Genomic DNA, 19068 nt, shown 5'->3' on the forward strand with positions numbered 1-19068 from the left:
CGCCGGTCGTCGGTGGCGGATGACCCTGCGACGGGCTGACCGACGTGGTTGGGCTACCTGGCGGCCTAACCACCGCGCTGGTCACCGCCATCCTCGCGTTCGATAGACCGGCAGCTACGCCCAGGGGATGATTCGTGGTGGTGCCCGCTACGCTGACCAGCGACGAACCGCCTGCGCTCAGGATCGTACCGGAGACCGGCGAGGCCGCAGAGGACGTCAGCGACGAGCTCACTGTCACAGGACACTGGAACAACAGATAGCATAATTTTTGATAAGATTGTATAATATATACGTAGTGTGCGATAGTATTATATAGATTACATAGATATATTTAGAAGAAATAAAAGGATGGTCAAGAAAGTACTCGCGTGATATTGATTAATTACTTAAGTTAGGAAAAGATAAATTCTGTTGTTGTTATCGGTATCATTAGCGATAAGAAGCGTGTGCAGAAATTATACAAGAGATCCCTGATTGATTTTTTTGTAATCGTCGTTACAGATATTAAATTATGAAACGTGATCACTAGGCTGATGCAATAATTAGGATAACAGTGTACGAAATTCATTTGAGAGACGTATAAGAAAAAATGAACTTTTTTAGCGTTTTATCGATATATTGTGATATTCGACGAGAAATACGTATTTAGATAAAAAGACTTCTTAACTTCGGCTGAGATATGACGTATTATTATATTTACCAAACAACAGACGGCTACGTGATCGATCGTATACATGTCCAGCGCCCTGAACATTCGTCGGTACGTATCATAATTTAAACAGGAGATACATTCTTGACTAAAAATTGTTTGCATTGCCGCGTATCGGTTGCGAGCCACGCGTTAAAAGGGGGAAGGATAACTTGCGTATCTTCGCGAAAACAAGATGTTTCGCGTCTTTCGACAAAATCGTTCCGAAAACGCTGAGCTTAAACAACGACTCGTTACAACGCCACTGTTTGCTTGAAAATCCTCGACGACCGCCCTGCTCCTTTCTCTCGGTAAACAATCCAGAGTGGGAGAGTGCGTTTATGTTCCGTAGGTCACCCACTCTCCATGGATCCCTCTCTTTACCTTTTCTCGCGTTACACGCTAACTGCTCCTCTTTTTACCGCAATTTTTTATCGCGAGCTTAAAATTTACCTCCGTCTCTTGACCTACTCGCGGTCAGATTTACGCTCGACATTTGTCGTTCAAGCGACGGCGAACGACCGTGTACCAGGTGCTACGAACCGTCGTCCATTCGCGCCGCCATTAGCTGGTTACGAAATCGGGAAACTCGTAATCGTCGTGTTTTCACATTTGTAGACACTCGTTCGAAACTGCCATACGCGTCGAGACTTGCTCCTACGACCGTACGTACGCAACTGGGTACACATATGGGGAAGCATATTAACATAAAAAAAAGTTTGCTCAGGAGAGACTACCGGTATCACCGTCGAAGATTCGCTGACAACGTCAACGCCAGCATCACCGAGACTGGACGTTTTAATCGTTACTCGATCTCCAGCCGTGTTACACGTTCTCCGATTGCACGGATGCACGCGAAGTGGAGCAGGTCGCAAGCTTCCCATTTTGCTGCGCGCCAGAGCTCGTTAAGAACGAATTAATGGTCGTTGATCGCGGGAAAATTGATCGAACGGCGTTATGAAACCCGCCACGAGTTAACTGCGAACGATATCGTGTTCGGTTGCAAGTCCGGTTGGTTTAGCGTTTCTCGAAACGGACCGATGAATTCGTTGATACGCGAGTCCGTAGGTTAGATCGTTTGACCGGATAGAAAGACAGCCGATTCGTCGTGGAAACTATTACAAATTATTCCAACCGTTCGTCGAATTTTAGCAACTTCCGTAAGAACACGCGCATAATTTACTCGGCGTTATCTAAACACGCTAATAAACGATGTAACATTTCCATATTAATCGTGCGACTTTCTCTCAGAGCGAATTGTGTGTACGAAATATCCGAAACGTATCCGTTTAACCCGATATATCCGTGGCGCGCAGCCTCCAGGGAACCGAGGGACTTCCGTTAAACACACACCTGCCGACGCGATTGTTTCCGATTTACGAAACAATAAACGCCTCCGGTGGCACGTTCGACGCCGATAATCGGCGACAGGCAGAGCAACAACGGGAGAGCAGCTGCGCGAACGAACCACACCCAGAAAGAGAAAGAGAGAGAGAGAGGGTGAAAGAGAGAAACCACCACCCTAAAAGGACTTTTCCAGCAGCGCAGCGGCGTGAAAAGCCAGAGGAGCAACTGCTAAGTCTAAAGGTCTTGGACGCGCGCTCCCCCCTTTTCATCCTCGGGAAGGTAAACCGAAAATCAAGCCCGTACATAATACCAAGGCGTCCTCATTAATTCTATATCAAACAGCACGGCTAAATAGATTAGCGGGTTGAGTGGCTTTCGCGCGGCGGAGCCTAAACAAACCCCCTGCGTGTGGAACGTCCCTATTCGACCGCATCAATCCATCTATCCATCCATCCATCCATCCATCCATCGCCTCGTTTCGATGGCTCCGAAACATATTGCCGAAAGGCAGGACCGCGCGTGCATTGTATTGGGACGAAAAACGTGACCCGCCGCGCATTATGGCACCGAGAGAGTGGCATTAATGCGTGTCCCGGTTACGCCGTTCTGTCTGACGCTTCCAACTGCCTGGCAGTATAACACTGTGATGGTCAGGATCCACGCAGCCGTGGCTGGAAATCGCGTTTGACAGGAAGGACAAAAGTATCTCGATCGAACTCGATAAAACTCGATACGCGCGTTGGAATACTCGGTTCGCCAAATACACATCGTCCCTTCTCTCTTTTTGATCATGCCGCGTTTCGAGCTACGGTTTTGCTAATACGCGCACGCGCGAATTGTAAGCTACAGGGGCTTACACCGGTTGATATTTTAATCGCGGTCGCGATGATCGAGCGACGCTCTATTTCGCGATTTATTTGCCGGTATTTGTCAATCGTTTTTGCTACAGTACGAATCAATTTTTATGGAGTCTGGTAAGAATTGTGAAAAGAATTTTGGTCCGCTCATACATATACATAATGACGTAGGTTAAACCTTAACTTTTATGGAGCAGACTGTTCTATGCTTATTGTTGTAAAAGCGGCATCGTATCTTTCTGTGACAGAGAACGAAATCACGATCTAATCATAAAAGTTAAAGTGTCATACTTTCAAAAATTTGAATACCTGACGAAATTCAAATTCCCTAAATCTTAGCATGCACCGCTATGTTTTTCATCCTGCCATAGGTATGCTTCTATGGACAAGATTCGGTACGCCTGTGTATCGGGTAAAAGACAGAAGGTCGCAGGAGCCGCAGGAAGAGTGCATCGGGGCGGCAGATATACTGCGAGGCGGCTGTTCTCACCGGGAATCGTAAGAATCCTGTGAGAGGTCCTCGAGAGAAAAGCAGAGGACGGGAAGAATGCGCTTCGGGGCTCGGGATCGGGCATGGGGTTAAACGACGAAGCGTGTTGGCGAGTGTCCGGAGCCACGGACCATAATTCAGTGCTACGGTCCGAGAGGAGAAGAAGAAGCGGCCGCCAGTTCCTGAGTTACTCCACGCGATCGCATCGAACGAGAGAAGTGAGAGCCCGTGTGCAGCACTCTCGCAACCGTGTACACAGAACCGGCAACTATATCACACCTTGGAGCTCGTAGTCGCCAGATTCGCCTGGCTCTCGCCGCCTTTAAAGTAGCGTTCAAGGTAGCCGTGTCGTGGCTATAGAGCTGCAGAGTTCGTCGAAGCTGGCTACCACGAAGAGCGACAATTATTCGCGCGCCGAGGGATCGATATATCGAGGCATTAGCCCGATAGGATGGCTCGTTTGTTCCACGACGATGCTAATTGCTAGTGCCACGATTTCTCTCCGGGGCGCACGCAGCTCTTGGCCAAAGGAAAACGGAAGCTGCGACCACTGTCACGTATGGCAAGGATGCATTACGATACGATTACTGCACGACTCCAGCTACAGGTTCTATCGTAGCTGAACGTGTTGAGAACATGTGGAAAAAGAATTTTAGTGTTCGGTAGCTTGATGGCGACTAACATTTCTAGGTGTCAGCGCTGTAAATGTCTCGAACAAGGCAATTGGTAGCGTTAATAGTTTAGATAGAGGTGGAATGCCATAGTCGAGTTAAATCGTACGTAAGATTATCTACGAATTCCACAGAACGTCCTGTAGTAACGGAGCTTGTCCGATACCGTATATTTTCAATACTACGATAGTAGACTGTCAGATGATTATATTGAAGTAAAAAAGAGAGACAATTCTTCTAACGCGTCCTATGATACTGCAAAAGAATCGGGTTATTCTAACAAGTCCCCTGATACCAAAACCACCAAGTATATATTTTCGGAAATTATCTGTATCGGCGTGAAATCACGCGAACGGGACGCAGAGGAACGGGAATGGTAAAAGAGGGGTTCGCGGAAGGCCCGAGATATCGGATGACACCTTGTGCGCGGCTTTGCAGAAAATTCTTCGCGATTCCGCTCATGGACAATGCCATTCTAAGCTCGGCATACCTGTGTCGGCGGGCCCCACGAAAAAGCGATATATCGTGCACGCGGGGCTGCGTAGACACTCGGATGGATGATCGATGGACGTCCGATCTTGGCTATGGAAAAAACTGGAAGTCCTCGGGTGGAAACGGTCGTCGAGAGAATGCTTGGCTACGCGATCGAGAGAAGGGCCTAGCAAACCAGTACATACACTCTACTCGGCTCTCCTCCTTCCTCTTGCTCTCGCCCAGCTCGATCCGTGCACATGGCCACGGGAGATCAGCCCTCGGTATACACGCGTTTTATGACGCGATTTATATGCACAATGTAACAGTCGCGTCGACGTGGGAACACGTAACGTCGCGATCTCGTGTCGTTCCTTTCTTCTGCTCGCCCCGACAAGAACTGTCCCTTCTCTTGGTTCCGCGGCGAGGAAAGATCATCGGGAACCGGGTCCGAAGGAAAGACACGCGATCGCGATGGTAGATTGACCAATGGCTTTTTTTGGCGGTGCTCGCGGCGTGCGGATCGTCTCGCACCGCGCCGCGGCGTGGAACAGCAGCGCGGACGTGGCGCGCTCCTTCGAATTTATTGCGTATCCATATTCAGCGGGCAGATGGTTCGCTTTAACACGTTCATCGTCGCCATTCGTTGTTTCCGTGGAACGAGTACAGAGTGGGGCGGAAGCGTGGAAAAAGGGAAAAAGCAGAGGAAGGGAAGATGCTTCGACGAACGTGTCTCTCCGATATAAGCACGTTTTATCGATCGTTCTTTGAAAAACGTAGCACGCGATACCGAGCCGCATATAACCGCCTCGGCGAGTAATCGCGTAGCAGAAAAGATTCGAGACCGCTGCGTGTGTTTTAAGAAATCGCGAGCACGCTGGTTGAGCAATCCTATTCGCGTGGAAAAAGCTAAAGAGCGAGAATACGAGTAGAAAGCGCGCGTTGAAACGAAGAATCGGATAGCGAGGATGAGCACACGGTACATAGAGGACCGATGCGCAGGAGCTGGATTCAGCAACGAACTACGTCGTGTTTCCACGATTTATAGATCCGAAAAGAGAATCGGTTATCCTGTGGACACAGATGCGCCGCTGTTTGCACACGAAGCATTTGTCACGCGTGTCCTGGCGAGAGAAAAGGGACCGGTCGAGAGATGATGCCCTCTTTGCAACGAGGCCCAACCGAGTCAATATTGACTCCAGGCCAGATTGATGGACCTTCTTCGCGTGTGTGTTTAGGCCTCGCAGCACTTACTTATGTTCCCACCCTGTTCTCGTTAGTCCCTGTTTAGTTCGACCCTTGCTGTTTCGTTCGATCGTTCCGGGAAACCTACGTAGGATGCAAGATAGTAATGTATAGTAGGTTAACGTTGTCATAATTTTGATAGTTATTCTCGATTGAATGAGGACATGTTTGGTTAAGATTCGATTGAAATATTTGAAGTACATATGGAGAGAATCGTTTGAAACAGACAGAAACCAAGCTGATCAACTTTATAAAGACTAATTGTTTGGTTAAATACGTATCCTGGTACTAAAATTGATTGTGATCGCACGTCTAATAAATGCACTTCCTGTAGATTGTTCGTGGAATTCTGAAATTTCGATTGTACCAAACCGAGTGTAACTTTAGAGTTCATTAAGAAACGCTTCGTAGAAGGTGCGATTATTTTATCAATAATCCGATTTCTGAGAACATCGATCCGCGAATTTTATTTATCGGCGTGCGTTTCGTATTATTATCGAACAAAACTTCCGCTTTGCTCCCGCTTTGCAATGGGGGCAGAATGAAAACACTAACCATTCATAATCACACCGAATTCGTCGATCACACCTCATTGACCAAAACGTTTGCGAAACCTTCAAACGGGTAAACACGTAACGAACAGCGCTCACGTACTTTCTTAGAATTCGATCCGCCAATTTCACTAATGAACGATGAAAAACCAATATTCGTGACAAAAATTATTTCAAAATATCGAAACTCGAAATGAAACAAATAGTCAATACACAAAACACGAGCAATCGTAAAATCGAGACATAAACAGGACAAAAAGAGAGCCAAAATTCTTTTCTGAAAGCTCGCAAAGAAAGAACTTTTGAAATTCTCAAAATCGAACGATACGACACGAAAACTTCTGTAACCTAAAAGATGTGCCGATTCGTAGTGAAAGACGAAATCCCTGCGGAATCCCAGGGAAATCGTGGCACATCGAAAAGACAGGAAACCTGGTCGGTTTTGGTTCCTAGGACCCCGAATGTAAACGAAATCTGATAAACCGTGAAATCGTTCGTTCTCACGGGGTTTCACTGTGGCCGCATGTGCTGCGCGGTATCCGGTTAAATTAATTCGCTGCTCGTTACTAATCGGTACGCTCCTTCACACTCGTGGCTCTCGTATATAAGACGGTTGACTGGAGGAACGTTATCAAAACGCAAGATCGAGGCAAGGGGTTGCGAACGAACGGAGAGACAATCATGATTCCCGAGCACGGAAGAAGGTTAAAGGGCGACGAGAAAGATTTGCACGCGCTTCGACAAAAGCGAGCAGACGAGGAACGAGCGGTCTTTGGTTCTGGACTCTCCGCAGGATCGCCATCTGACACCTAAGTTTCGCCGTAATGCGATTAACAGCGTGAGTGGCGTTATCAAAAGAGAACTCGCAACGATACAATAGCGCATCCGGCGTCATTTGCTAACACTGTCAGCCGAACGATACCGGTATACATCCGTCTCTACGCATTGTCGCACGATACTTTCGTCCTCGTTGGCATGATCGTATTCTCCGTGCCGGTATACCTAGGCACCTCGATCTCTATTAAACATACACACACGTAGTCGAGCCAGGCTATTAAGCGATACCGAGGCTTATCGCACGGAAAAAAGTTACTTTGTAATCTCAAAGCAACGTGTTAGATGTTGCGTTGCGAGAAATAAAACTCGAAACTCGAGCTCGAGACATTCTTCCTGCGACTAGTCTGTGATCTTTGTTTTTCACGCCTCGCTTTCGATCCTGTCTCCTTCTCTAGCGAAGACCGAATCGAGTCTTGTCTCTGTGCAGAGTCATAGTTATGTGGTATCAATAGGACGCCGACAGGTCGAGCCGCGGGTATCAACCGCCAAACACTAGAGAGCTACGACGACAACGAGTCTGTCTGTCTAACTCGCTAGCGGTCGAATATACGAGCGATTGATATAAAAAAACCCCGCACCTAGCAAGACTCCCTCTAACGTCTAAGGCAGGGACTACCGGACATAGCTCGAAAGCCGAGGGAGGTGAGACCAAGTGGTGGCGAAGGAACACGAGACCCCAGATTCATTTCGCTTACAGGCTCAGTATGCAAATATGTAGCGAAGATGCTCGGCACGACCACGGGCGTCGATAGGTAGATGATCAGTTGTTAAAGTTGGTTCATTGAATTGGTACGAACGAGCGGCTACTTTACTGAGCTTGTAAGCGAAACGAATCTGGGGTCCTTGTGTTCCTTCGCCACCACTTGCTCACCTCCCTCGGCTTTCGAGCTATGCCCGGTAGTCCCTGCCTTAGACGTAAAGGGAGTCTCGCTAGGTGCGGTATTTGTATCAATCGCTCGTATATTCGACCGCTAGCGAGTTAGACAGACTCGTTGTCGTCGTAGCTCTCTAGTGTTGGCAGTTGGTACCAGCGGATCGCCTGGGAGGTGTTGCGCCGCGTTGATGCCTCGACTTGTCTGCGTCCTATTGATACCGATCCGCCACAGTACCTTACCTTTTTAGTGGAATTGAGACTCATTAGCGGATTGTGATAGCAAATTTTGCATTATGCCTCTTTGCCTTCATACAGGCAGACTCGTTGTCGTCGTAGCCCTCTGGTGTTGGCGGCTGGTACCCGCGGCTCGACCTGTCGGCGTCCTACTGATATCGATCCGCCGCAGTTATCTAAATGTATACCTCGATAAGGAAATTTTTTTTTTATTTGCTTGTATAGTGTAGGTTTACCCTATGAAAGGTGTGGATTTTTTATCTTCGAGATATAGTTACACGTTTATTAATAATACTAGTTACGATTTCTTAATACATTATTAGATATTCTTTGTTTGTGTATAAGTTCCTTCAACGATGACGAAGAACCAATGACATTAGGTAGAGCACATATTATAACAATCTCTTTGACTTCACTTTACTTCTGAAGACAATTTTGCGTTCTTTAAGAAAAAAATGGAAGCACTATTCCAAAGGAGGTACACAGTCTGCACCTAAACGTCTCTAACAACATCAATTACCAGGAAATCTACTCTGTTCTCGAGAGCGAGTTTCGCGTACTTCGACTAACAACCACGTGGCTATTCCACCATACAAGTTACTAGCTGGCAAGGGAAAAAATTCGTCCCAACACGAATTGGAACTGACTGCAATGTTCGCGGACTGCTAAGGGTTAAACGATCTCGGAATACAGAGAGACAGACGGAGAAACCGCTGAAACAGGAAAGTCACGGGACACCGAATTCGTAATGGTTCGTTTACAAGCAGCCCCGCGGAATTTATTGCACTGCACGCGATACACACACACACACACATACGCAGAGATCGGTGGTCGCGAACCAATGATTTATACCGTGAGAAAGATTAGGCATTCGCGACTGAACCCTTCTTTCGCGCGGGTACCACTACCGTTACACGCGCGTGGAAAACGTGTGCTCACGTCTCTGCTTGGATAAAATAGCAACGACTCCTGTAACGACAATTTCAATAAATTATCCAGTTGCCGCGCGCGCGAACGATCAGAGATCTGCGGCGCGTCTCGCCTTCCCTCGAACGCTTCCAACACCGATTACACACCGATCTTTCTACCTCAGAACTTAGCATTCTCTCTCTTTGGCTTCCGTAGAATCTGCATCGACGTCTCCCATCCCCGAGCAACGAGAAATCCATGGAACGACGTTTCTCTCAGTAAAAACTGATCGAACATTTGCGTCCTCACGGAAGGAGGATCCCATTGTTCGATGGACGTTCTTAGACCGGGAAGATTCTGTCGGTGGATTTTCATCGGTAACAGGGTTACTCTGGTAAGGATGTTTCATTATAGGTAGGTTTCTGCGGTTCATTCGACCGAATTATTTTACAGTAACGTCGATGCAGTGATAGGGTTTTTTGTTTTCAAGAGATAAAGTTAGGATGAAGAGAAGTACGAGAGGCTTCGATATTGATGAACTCACACATAGTTGGGGAAGGCATTGGTGTTTTCGTATCCGGGAATCATTAAGTTGTCAAGACTCTATCCTTCATGGGCGAAGTTTGTAAGTGGGGCTAGTCTTCACGACGGGGAGAGGAGTTTTTCGAGATTAAATGGAGAGACACACAGTTAGAAATATATAATCTCTCTGTTTCGTTCGTAAGATTTCCTCTGAACGCTTTCTTTGTACGACAAATGGTACGTCTAGTTTTCCTCGAATCCTTCAATCGCTATAGAAAAAAGAAATATGTACAAATATCGCTATATTTAATATATGCTTTTTTATGCGATACAACTTATTCCAGCTAAAACGAGATAAAGTGTATGAGTAACGTTAACCTCGTATGCATTACTCGAATAATAACCGTGCATGTTTGATCCGCGAAGGTTTGATCCTCGACTCTTTATCTGCCGATTCTACGTAGCAGTATCGACAGCAGCGGAATCGAAGCGGAAGAAAGAGGCTAGCAGATTTCATAAGACTAATCGCGAACGATAAAGCCTGGCTGATTTATCGGCGACGACAATTGGACCGCTATGTCGAAATGTAACCGGAGCGCCGGAAGTCTCAGGCGCATGGTGACCGTCAACCAGCAACAATGTTCCTGTCACAACGCCGCGCGCACGGCTCCTTGCACGCGTTCAACACACGCAACTCTATATATGCGATTGTATGCGTGTAACTGCAACGGGCACCGTGCATTTATTCCAAAGGAGATCAGGGTAGGGGTGTGACAGGGGGCTGTTAGTTGGAAAGACGGTCGCGAAACTCGGGCTGAATGAATTCGAAGTAAGAAAGAACGATTAAGAAAAAAGATAGAAGAGGAAGAAAAAAGAGAATTTAAAGGCGAAGAAAATAAAAGACGGTGGCTAAAAAGAGAACTAAATAAAAAAAAGGTGGAAAAGAGGAAAGTTGGTGGCAAGATAGTGGGCAAGGGAGAAAAAAGAAGGGAAGAAAGCAAAAGAAAAACGGGTGCAAAACGCGTGAGAGCGTGTGCTCGAATGAATGAATAGAAGAATCCGTGGAAAGGAGAGAAAAAGGAGGGCAGAAGAGGGTGGGAGAGAGAAAGGGGTAACAACGATCGGAAGGAACAAGAGACAGGACTTGAAAGAAAGGAAAGGAGAGGAGAGAGAGAAGAACCAGCATGCGAGAGTGAATGAATGCAATGAGGCAACAGCGAAGCACCAAGAGACGGAGAAAAGAAGTGAAAGAGCAAGGAAGAGAGGAAGAAGGAGAGCGCGAACGTGCAAGAGAGTGAGGGCGGAGGATCTGAGTCAGCTCGATTGGATCGAGTAGCGTCGAGTCAGCGAGCGAAACAGCGCTAACTGCCGGGCGCAAACTACTACCGGAGATCGTATCTATATAGCAACGTATCGTGCTGCGGCACATCTCGCTGCCAACTTGCAATAATATGGCCATTCATAATTTTTACGCGACCAGCGTCATTCAGGAATTCTAGTCGCGACCACTTCGTGATCGTCGTCCATCGTCATACGCTCTGCCCGTGTGGAACCGCATTCCGGTAGAGGCTGGAAACGCGGCCGAATTTTCTTCCCTCGCCACTCGCCACCACCCCGCGCTTCGATATCACGCGGATTACGCAGGCCTCGCAATTCCGCGAATTCCACGGCAACTCGATTTATAATTCGAGTCGTGGAGAAGGGCGGTCACGAGAAGCGGCCACGAAGGTAATTTCGTGGCGAGCTTGCGCTAATAATCGCGCTCAACGCTTTTTGTAGCTTCGTCTACAAACGTGGACTATTACTGCTATCACGAATGCCGAAGACATTGTATGTGTGTTACAAAGATACGAAAAGCATATGGAATTTTAGAAGGACGGATACTGATAAGAACAGATAGAGGCTTGCCAAAAAAAAGAATGTACACGCCGCGAAGCTATATTTACGTAAATCCTGGACATATGTTCGGCTTGATATGTAAAAACCAAATGGAAAGTATGAAGGTAAACGTGTATAGGATGATTTATACTTACATATGGAATGTTATGTGTTAATGATTAGTGTTAAGGTAATATTTACACGTTAGTGTACATAGAAATGTTGCCTTCGGATTATCTTATTTAAGAAAGTCTATAGTACCTTTTCTGCTGATTTTTATTTTCAACGCCCATAGGCAAACAAGATAACCTTCGATCAAAAGCTGTTCACACTAAAAGTTATTTCAACTTTGTATCATACTTGCAATCTTTGCTTATCTCAAAATCGAAATCGTCCGCGATATGGAGAAATACAAAAATACACTCGTTCGGTCTTGATCTTGTCTGGAGTCACTTCGCTTTTGATATGTTCAGAGACAAAAATACACGACGGATTTAAGAAAGAGTGATACGACGGAAAGGATAGAAGTATCGTTACTTCAATTAGATTTAATGACACAGATTAGCGATATGAATTCATCACGTTCTAAATTTAATGCACGGTCGTCGTTGCTGCGAGACGAGATCTTCATTCTTCGAGGGTGAACCGCTCAGTGTTTTTCAGGCCAAAATTAAAGCCCGTTGCCATACCGAGGACATTCCTTTTTCTCGCCGTAAACACTAAACACGTTGCACTCATACGAGAACGAACGTGAAACATGTTCGTTGTCGTGAATGCTTCTTAACAAGTATTCCACCAGAGGTTTCAATCGAAGAGATCTAATCGAAACGATGGTGTAAGGTTAAGTAAGAATACGGAGTGATTTCTATCGTGATGAAGAAATTAAAATTGAACGGTTCAGTGTGATTTCGTCGAGACGAGTATCATCGGTTGAATATTAAGAAAGTACTCAACGATAGCCGATGTTGAACACGCCTGAATGTAGTTTGCAGTTATTAACGATCAGTTTACACGCTTCGCGTGTTGTACGTACTTACGGCTTGCAATTCCTTCGACGGGCGCAACGACTCGTTACGTCATCGACGTAGCGCAAATGTCAACCGATATGAAGCTGATATATCCACAATAAGAGAGCTAACTACAATTAACATCTTATTGTTTATTAGACGAACAGACCACGAAAAAAGGAAGAATATAGGAGATAAAAGGACAAAACTTGGCTTCATGAACGACGGAATATAAATGCAACTTATCATTGATTTTTAGCTAGGCTGTGACATAATTATGATATAATGTCGCACACGCTCTTCGAGAAAGTGGCGTTCGATGATTCAACGGCTCTCTCTCTCTCTCTCTCTCTCTAATTATTATGGTATAACAAATGATGTGCGCTAAGCGACGCTATGATTAACTTGTAAAGATGACGGGCAACGGGAATCGGAAAGAAAAGTATGTCAACGATAAAACAACAACCGTGACTAAAGTGCTTGCTTGTTTATTTAACTGTGTTATAAGTGGAGTAATACTCATAGATAATAAACCATTAATTTTTATCGGCACTTAAACAATGTGATACGCAAACGATTCCACTATATGCTTCGTGCCTTGTTTACAGAAGGCATTATCGATTGCTATTTTGAATTGTTGGTCACGTGAAAAATTGCCACCTTTCAAACACGTTATTTTAGTCTACTAGACAAAGCGTGTCCGGTAGAAACACGGTTAACCACTTTCGTCTACAAAGTAGTAGTATAACAATTTTGTACAAACTCGCGAAGATGATTAAGCTTTTTAAACGTTACGTAATAAACTAATTTATTCAGAAAATAAAAATGTACAGAAAAAGTATATTTTAAGCATGTAGACAAAATTTCCAACTTAATTTTTAAACTTAAACACGATTTCCAGTACACAAATGTAAGACTATAAGAACATTTCTTATATTCTATAAATTATGTAGAAGTAATAACATACTTTAAGGAACGTTAATGATGGAAAAAGGGGCGTTCGAATCGTCATTTCAAAGACGCGTTGCAGCCATACCAACAGCGTAGATATCGCGGCAAAAAGGTCGTTCATGGTAAAAAGCTCGTTCATGGTAAGACGAGATAATTATTCTAGCCGGGCGCAAGCTCTTCGATCATTTCGGAACGTTGCTTTAGGCGTGGCAACACATGTTCTCAGCTCGGCGCTATGCACAGTGCATAGGTATGCAACGTACACCTATATGCAACATGTCAGGACACGTGGTACCGAATCTCTCAGGCTTGCCAACGGCTATCCATTTTCGCAACGAACAAGATCCCACGCTACAAATTATCCGTTGCGGTCATGCAACCGAAATGAATCGGTGCGGCGACTAATTGTTAGGCTTTCGACTTGAAATTTTTATGGATAACTCATTTACACTGATATAGTTGGACGACATAAACAAGTTGGAAAATTGTAAACGCGTGATATATCATACATGCCACGTATGAAGTTTGTATGTTTCGCAGGGTGTGATTTTATGACAGCGCCATCTCTAAATCTCATGTTTTATCCATAATGCCTATATGTATATAGACTTTGTAATTTCAAAGTTAATAAGATATAACGATTAATCTAAATGGTAATTTTTGAAAGCTTATAACGTCTTTAATCTATGTAATCAATTCAGGTGGACAAGATTAAACTTAACTGAATATATTAAGAAATTGCTCTCGTGGCACACAAAATTCGAGCGCCATATTACACTTAAAATTTCAGCAGCGCCACCACTAAATTATGTTCTCTATGATATTCAATTCGCTTGTTAATTCTTCCTATTTTATATCTTCAAAACTCCTATAACGTAACGTTATTGTAATATTATTACTTTAATATTAGTTCTAAAAGTATTTCATACACTAATGGCTACAGAAATCATAACAAGCCATTTTTAGTATACGACAAACACATTAAATACATCGGGGAAATCCCAAAGATTAAAGAAGTTGAAAATGTATCATGTGCAATTTCGTTAATAGCCTCTTCCAACGAAATCAAGCAACAGTCGTAACTCGGGGGAACGAAGAAAGCAGCTTCCTCGACAGCTCGTAAAAGCGCGTCCGCAACGGCAGGGACGATATCCGCTTTCGCGGTGAATAGTCAACAGCATAAACGATTCATTCGCTGGTTAGCTTGGCATATGCGAAGTCACACACGAGAAGAAACAGATAGTCACAAATAGGTGAGGCTTTTGACCGTTGAATACATTTGACTTTCAAACGGTTGAAATTATATCCGGATTCGTACATCTACCGACCGAACGACAACTACATATCATGATGGTTCTAGAATTGTGTACTTTGCGTTTCTTCCGATATCGAACGTTTAACGTTGAAATATGCGCGCACTTGTCACGGATATTTCAATACCGAGTTTTGTTTCCCCAGTTATCGTAGTCACATGTAGATACAGCTAATGTTTCCTTTATTCTGCTCTTGTATAAGACCATTTTTTCCAAGACCAAGGAAATTGATTTCTAAGTGCTTCATTGCTCAGAACTTTATGAACAAAAAGGTATTTGAGGTAAATTATGCTGAATTTAAACATATACATAACATAACGACTGGATATAATGAGTTTCCTTTTTTTGTTGTAAGAGAACCTTCAAACATGATAGAAGCAAAAAGATTCTTTTAATAGTTTCATGATAAAACGATTAGATGTGAATGACGTCACAGATAACGAAAGAAATCTATGTTGTTCCCTGTCTTTTAACATAATGCGCATGAATAAAGGGATAGATAAACATGTTTTGATCAGTTTGTTTAGCATCTATCTTTCCTATTATAACGCCACAACGTATAAATATGTAAATTCCTGCGTGTACACTTTGTATTCCTACTTTTATAAGACTCGTTTGCTCGATTAAATCAAAACTTGATACAGTTTCCTTGAATGATATCGACAATGAGGCAACGAAGTTCACAAATCAGACGATTGAGTTCAGTTACAACGCGCTGATTAATGTCATCGAAAGACATCGATTCGAAAGTACATCCATCACTATCGTAATCGTGTCACTCGACGCAATCGCAAAACTATCCTGGTAAACGATAGATTTCGAATGAAAAAAGCGAATAAGCCCGAAAAGTGGAGGACTCACCTGTAGATTTGGTGATCCTCGAAAAGAGAACTGTGACATGATGTGTCGGCCACTCAGGGCCGTGATGGTCGGGCGCCGCTACGCGATCATCCTTTCAGACTGTGGCATCTGTTGCAGTCTCACCAAGTCACTCGAAACAACTATCACTTTTGCTTTTTTTCTTTTCTCCGTGTATCCCTTCTTAACTTCTTTCTTTTCACCACGTGGCACGCGACGAGAAAGAAATAGAGTTGTACAGATATAGTCACAAATGACAAAACAGCGTAAAAAGCGGAGAGAAATTTTTCACTATAGATACGTAACTCGCGCGTGTTTTATTGCACTGTCTAGTACCAAACTGTACTCAACCCTGAAAGCGGTCTTCAGTCGTATACACTCGCACTGTCACAGACGCAGGCACCAGAGAGGCAGGGACCAGTTTTCCGAGCTTCGACCGCAACGCAGTCGTGTAGATGACACTGTTGGTTTCGGGACTCGTTCACGACTAGCACAGAACGATGACAACCGTAAGTCAACGAGAACAGTTCACACTAGCCACCGTGTACGATCGAGATCGAAAAATAAGGATCGTTTTGTCCAGGTAATAGAGACGATGTTTCACGAGCAGAAAACGGTAAACCATAAACTAATTACAACAGTATTAACACGGTACTTGAATGCGGGTATTATACGCGCCGGTGGATGATTCGCTCGTGTAGCTAACTCACGTCGTTGATCCGATCGACGCGCCAGCTATGATCGGTCGCGACTATCCTCCGAATCGTCGTTTCTTTTCGACGGAATCCAGTCCTCCGCTCAGCGGTTAGGAAGGCGGAGGTACATAAGTGTGAGTGCGAAGAAGAAAACGTGATATAGAAAGAGAGGAAATGAGAAAGCGAGACGGAATAGAGGGAGGAGCGAGCGAGAGGAAGCGCTAGAGGGACGGACAAGAGGCGAAACGAGAGATAGAGAGGGAGAGAGTGGTAGGTCGAGAACTCGAGCGATGGTGACGGAGAGACGTTCGTGAAAAAGGAAAGGTGAGGTTCGACTTGTTCGCGCACACCGCTCTCCTTTTTTTCTTCTCTTGCTCGTAGAATACGTCCACACGGCGGATTGTTTCGCACCCCGTGTACTGATGTCACGGAACAGCTTGTATTTTCTTTTTTTTTTTGTTAATCGAAAATTCGTCGATACGAATTTTCTTAATTCACAGATTGTACAGTACCACGAAATCCATGCGCGCACTCTAAACAAGTAACTACAAACTGGCGCGGCTCACACGTGTATAATGCCCCGGCACTTCTGTCTTCTCCTCTGCGTGATCCGCGTGCGTGTGCGTCTACACGCGTGTGTATGTATATGTTTTCACTGTTTAGAGGGGGTACAAGGAGGGCGCGTGTCCATGCGACGACTCTTCCCTCTCTCCTTTCGAACTTGGCGGAAACTTCTTTTGCGCGCGCTACAAAGGATAATGATTCGATCAACGATAAGTATCTCGATTATCCGTTGAGTTCAATCCACACGCGCACTTTTTTTAAATCGGCACTGACATCTGATTTTGATCGGTAATCACCGAAAACGTAAATAGGTGATGGTAAATCCAGCGGTGGTTTATAAGTAGTGCGTTCGTCGAAGGAGCGAACAACGCAATCGAAATCCGTAAGTTCTGGTATCCTCGTTCCCCGAGATGACGGTTGATCGCGGTGTAGGAGGAGGCGGCGGTACAGTGACGGTGGCGCTGGCGATAACGATGGTAGTGTGCCGATGGTGGTGGTGGTAGTGACGAGAAACGGTCGGCTCGACAGTGGTGGTGGCAGAGTCGTCGCCGTAGTTCTTTTCCTTCCATGGAAAGGGGGACGATTTTTGCGAGATGGTTTGCCCTCGGTGAGACGGGTGGGAGGGTCCAGGCCGGCACGCCGCGCGGTGTAGTGGGGGAGCTGGTGCCACCTCTGCTGGTGGCTGATGATGCCACTACCGGCACCTCGAACCCACGCGAATTCGTACCGCACTCTACTAGTAGGCCGAGTGTTCTGTGTACTTCTCTTCTCTCCGAGTCAGGTCGGCATCTTCGTAGATCGGGCACGGAGCCGTACACCAGCGGTTAGCGTCGGCAAACGCGACAATAAAATATGGTGAGTCGCCCGTGGGGCCAGCTAACGCGCTCCCTGCCTACCCCCTCTCACTTCGTTACCCGTTCTTCCCTCTCTTTCTCTCCTTTTCCTCTTTCTGTTTCTCGGTCTCTCTCTTTCTCAACACGTTCCGATCTCTTCTTCTCCCTCGATCGCACGCTCCTCGTCCCTCGTGACGCCCCACCGTCGCCGCTTTCTTCCCTCTTCGTTCGGCTTTCGTTTTGTGGAGGGGATGGGTGCTCGAGTCAGAGGGGGCGCAACCGGCCGAGATGCTGCCGTTGCCACCGTGTTGGGCTCTGGTGGGGTCAAGGGAGAGGTAGGTTGCGCTAGGAGGGGCGAGAAGAGGAGGCAGAAACTACACGACAATTTTAGTTCGATAGATCCTGAAGTTTAGCCTCGGCGGCGCTGCTTTACTTGCCGCTGACTTCTTCCCGGTAGTTTGTTCGCTGCCCTCTCTCCCGTTGCTGTTCGCTTCTCCACCTCTTTCTTGGACACGACCGCACACTCTGACGTTTCCCCACCACCACCACTACCACTACGATGTTCCCACTCTATTTCTTTCTCTTTCTATCTCTTCTCCTTCACCGCGGCGATCGTCAACTACTTGGTGTCCCCTCGCTACACCACTGGCCCCCACCTCCTGAGATCCTTCCTCTTGCTCCACACACAACGCGACACTTGACTACACAACTTTTCTCTCTTTCTGTCCAACTTTGACTTCGCGTTTGCTTTTCACTTCGATCCAACACCGTCGCGACGTCTCTCTCGCTCGACACTTATACAGTGAAAGGCACGATCACCAGCTGACGAACGTATTACACGAGCACGTTTACGCGGCATAAACGCGTACCGGCAGTTTAATGCGCCGATGATGCGTGGATGTCCCATCGCGCGTTTCACCACCAATTCTCATCGGTTTTAGAAAGTCCTGCGATGACAAACGACGCGCTCGCTATTGATCCTCGAGATTTCAAATTCTTTTCACGTAGCCACGGTTGAATTTAAAAACTGATTCACGTCGAACGACAAGTTCGGTCGACTATCGCCATCCGAATCGGACGATTGGTCCGTGGCCGTTGTACGCGAGTGCGGCAACGTGCCGATGATCACTAACAATATACAAGTTGACAACGGCGAGCGACGGATACGATGACGACAACGACGACTTCGGCCGTGGCATCGCGAAAGTGTGTTTTGCGCAGTTCTTTCAAGGGAACTCGCCTCCTCGCGCTTACTTGTCGCCCTCCTGGCGCG

At 45.8% G+C, this 19068-nt stretch overlaps 1 protein-coding gene across 2 annotated transcripts in view; it reads right to left on the bottom strand.

Annotated features, from left to right (window-relative positions):
• Window positions 1–18964, bottom strand: part of LOC100743699 (iroquois-class homeodomain protein IRX-6) — a 34860-nt gene extending 15896 nt beyond the window's left edge. The window contains exons 1-2 of one of the 2 annotated variants that reach the window (XM_024365491.2): window positions 15707–18964; window positions 13–244 (exon numbers count right to left, since the gene is read on the bottom strand). In XM_024365491.2, coding sequence (XP_024221259.1) covers window positions 13–244; window positions 15707–15745 — 271 coding nt within the window. In that variant the 5' untranslated portion in view covers window positions 15746–18964. The remainder of the gene's footprint in view (window positions 1–12; window positions 245–15706) is intronic. The other variant, XM_024365492.2, reaches the window with a different exon arrangement.
• Window positions 18965–19068: the final 104 nt, after the last annotated feature.

This window comes from Bombus impatiens, unplaced genomic scaffold, assembly GCF_000188095.3.
Source record: "Bombus impatiens unplaced genomic scaffold, BIMP_2.2 scf_0136, whole genome shotgun sequence".
In the NCBI taxonomy this organism is placed as follows: domain Eukaryota; kingdom Metazoa; phylum Arthropoda; class Insecta; order Hymenoptera; family Apidae; genus Bombus; species Bombus impatiens.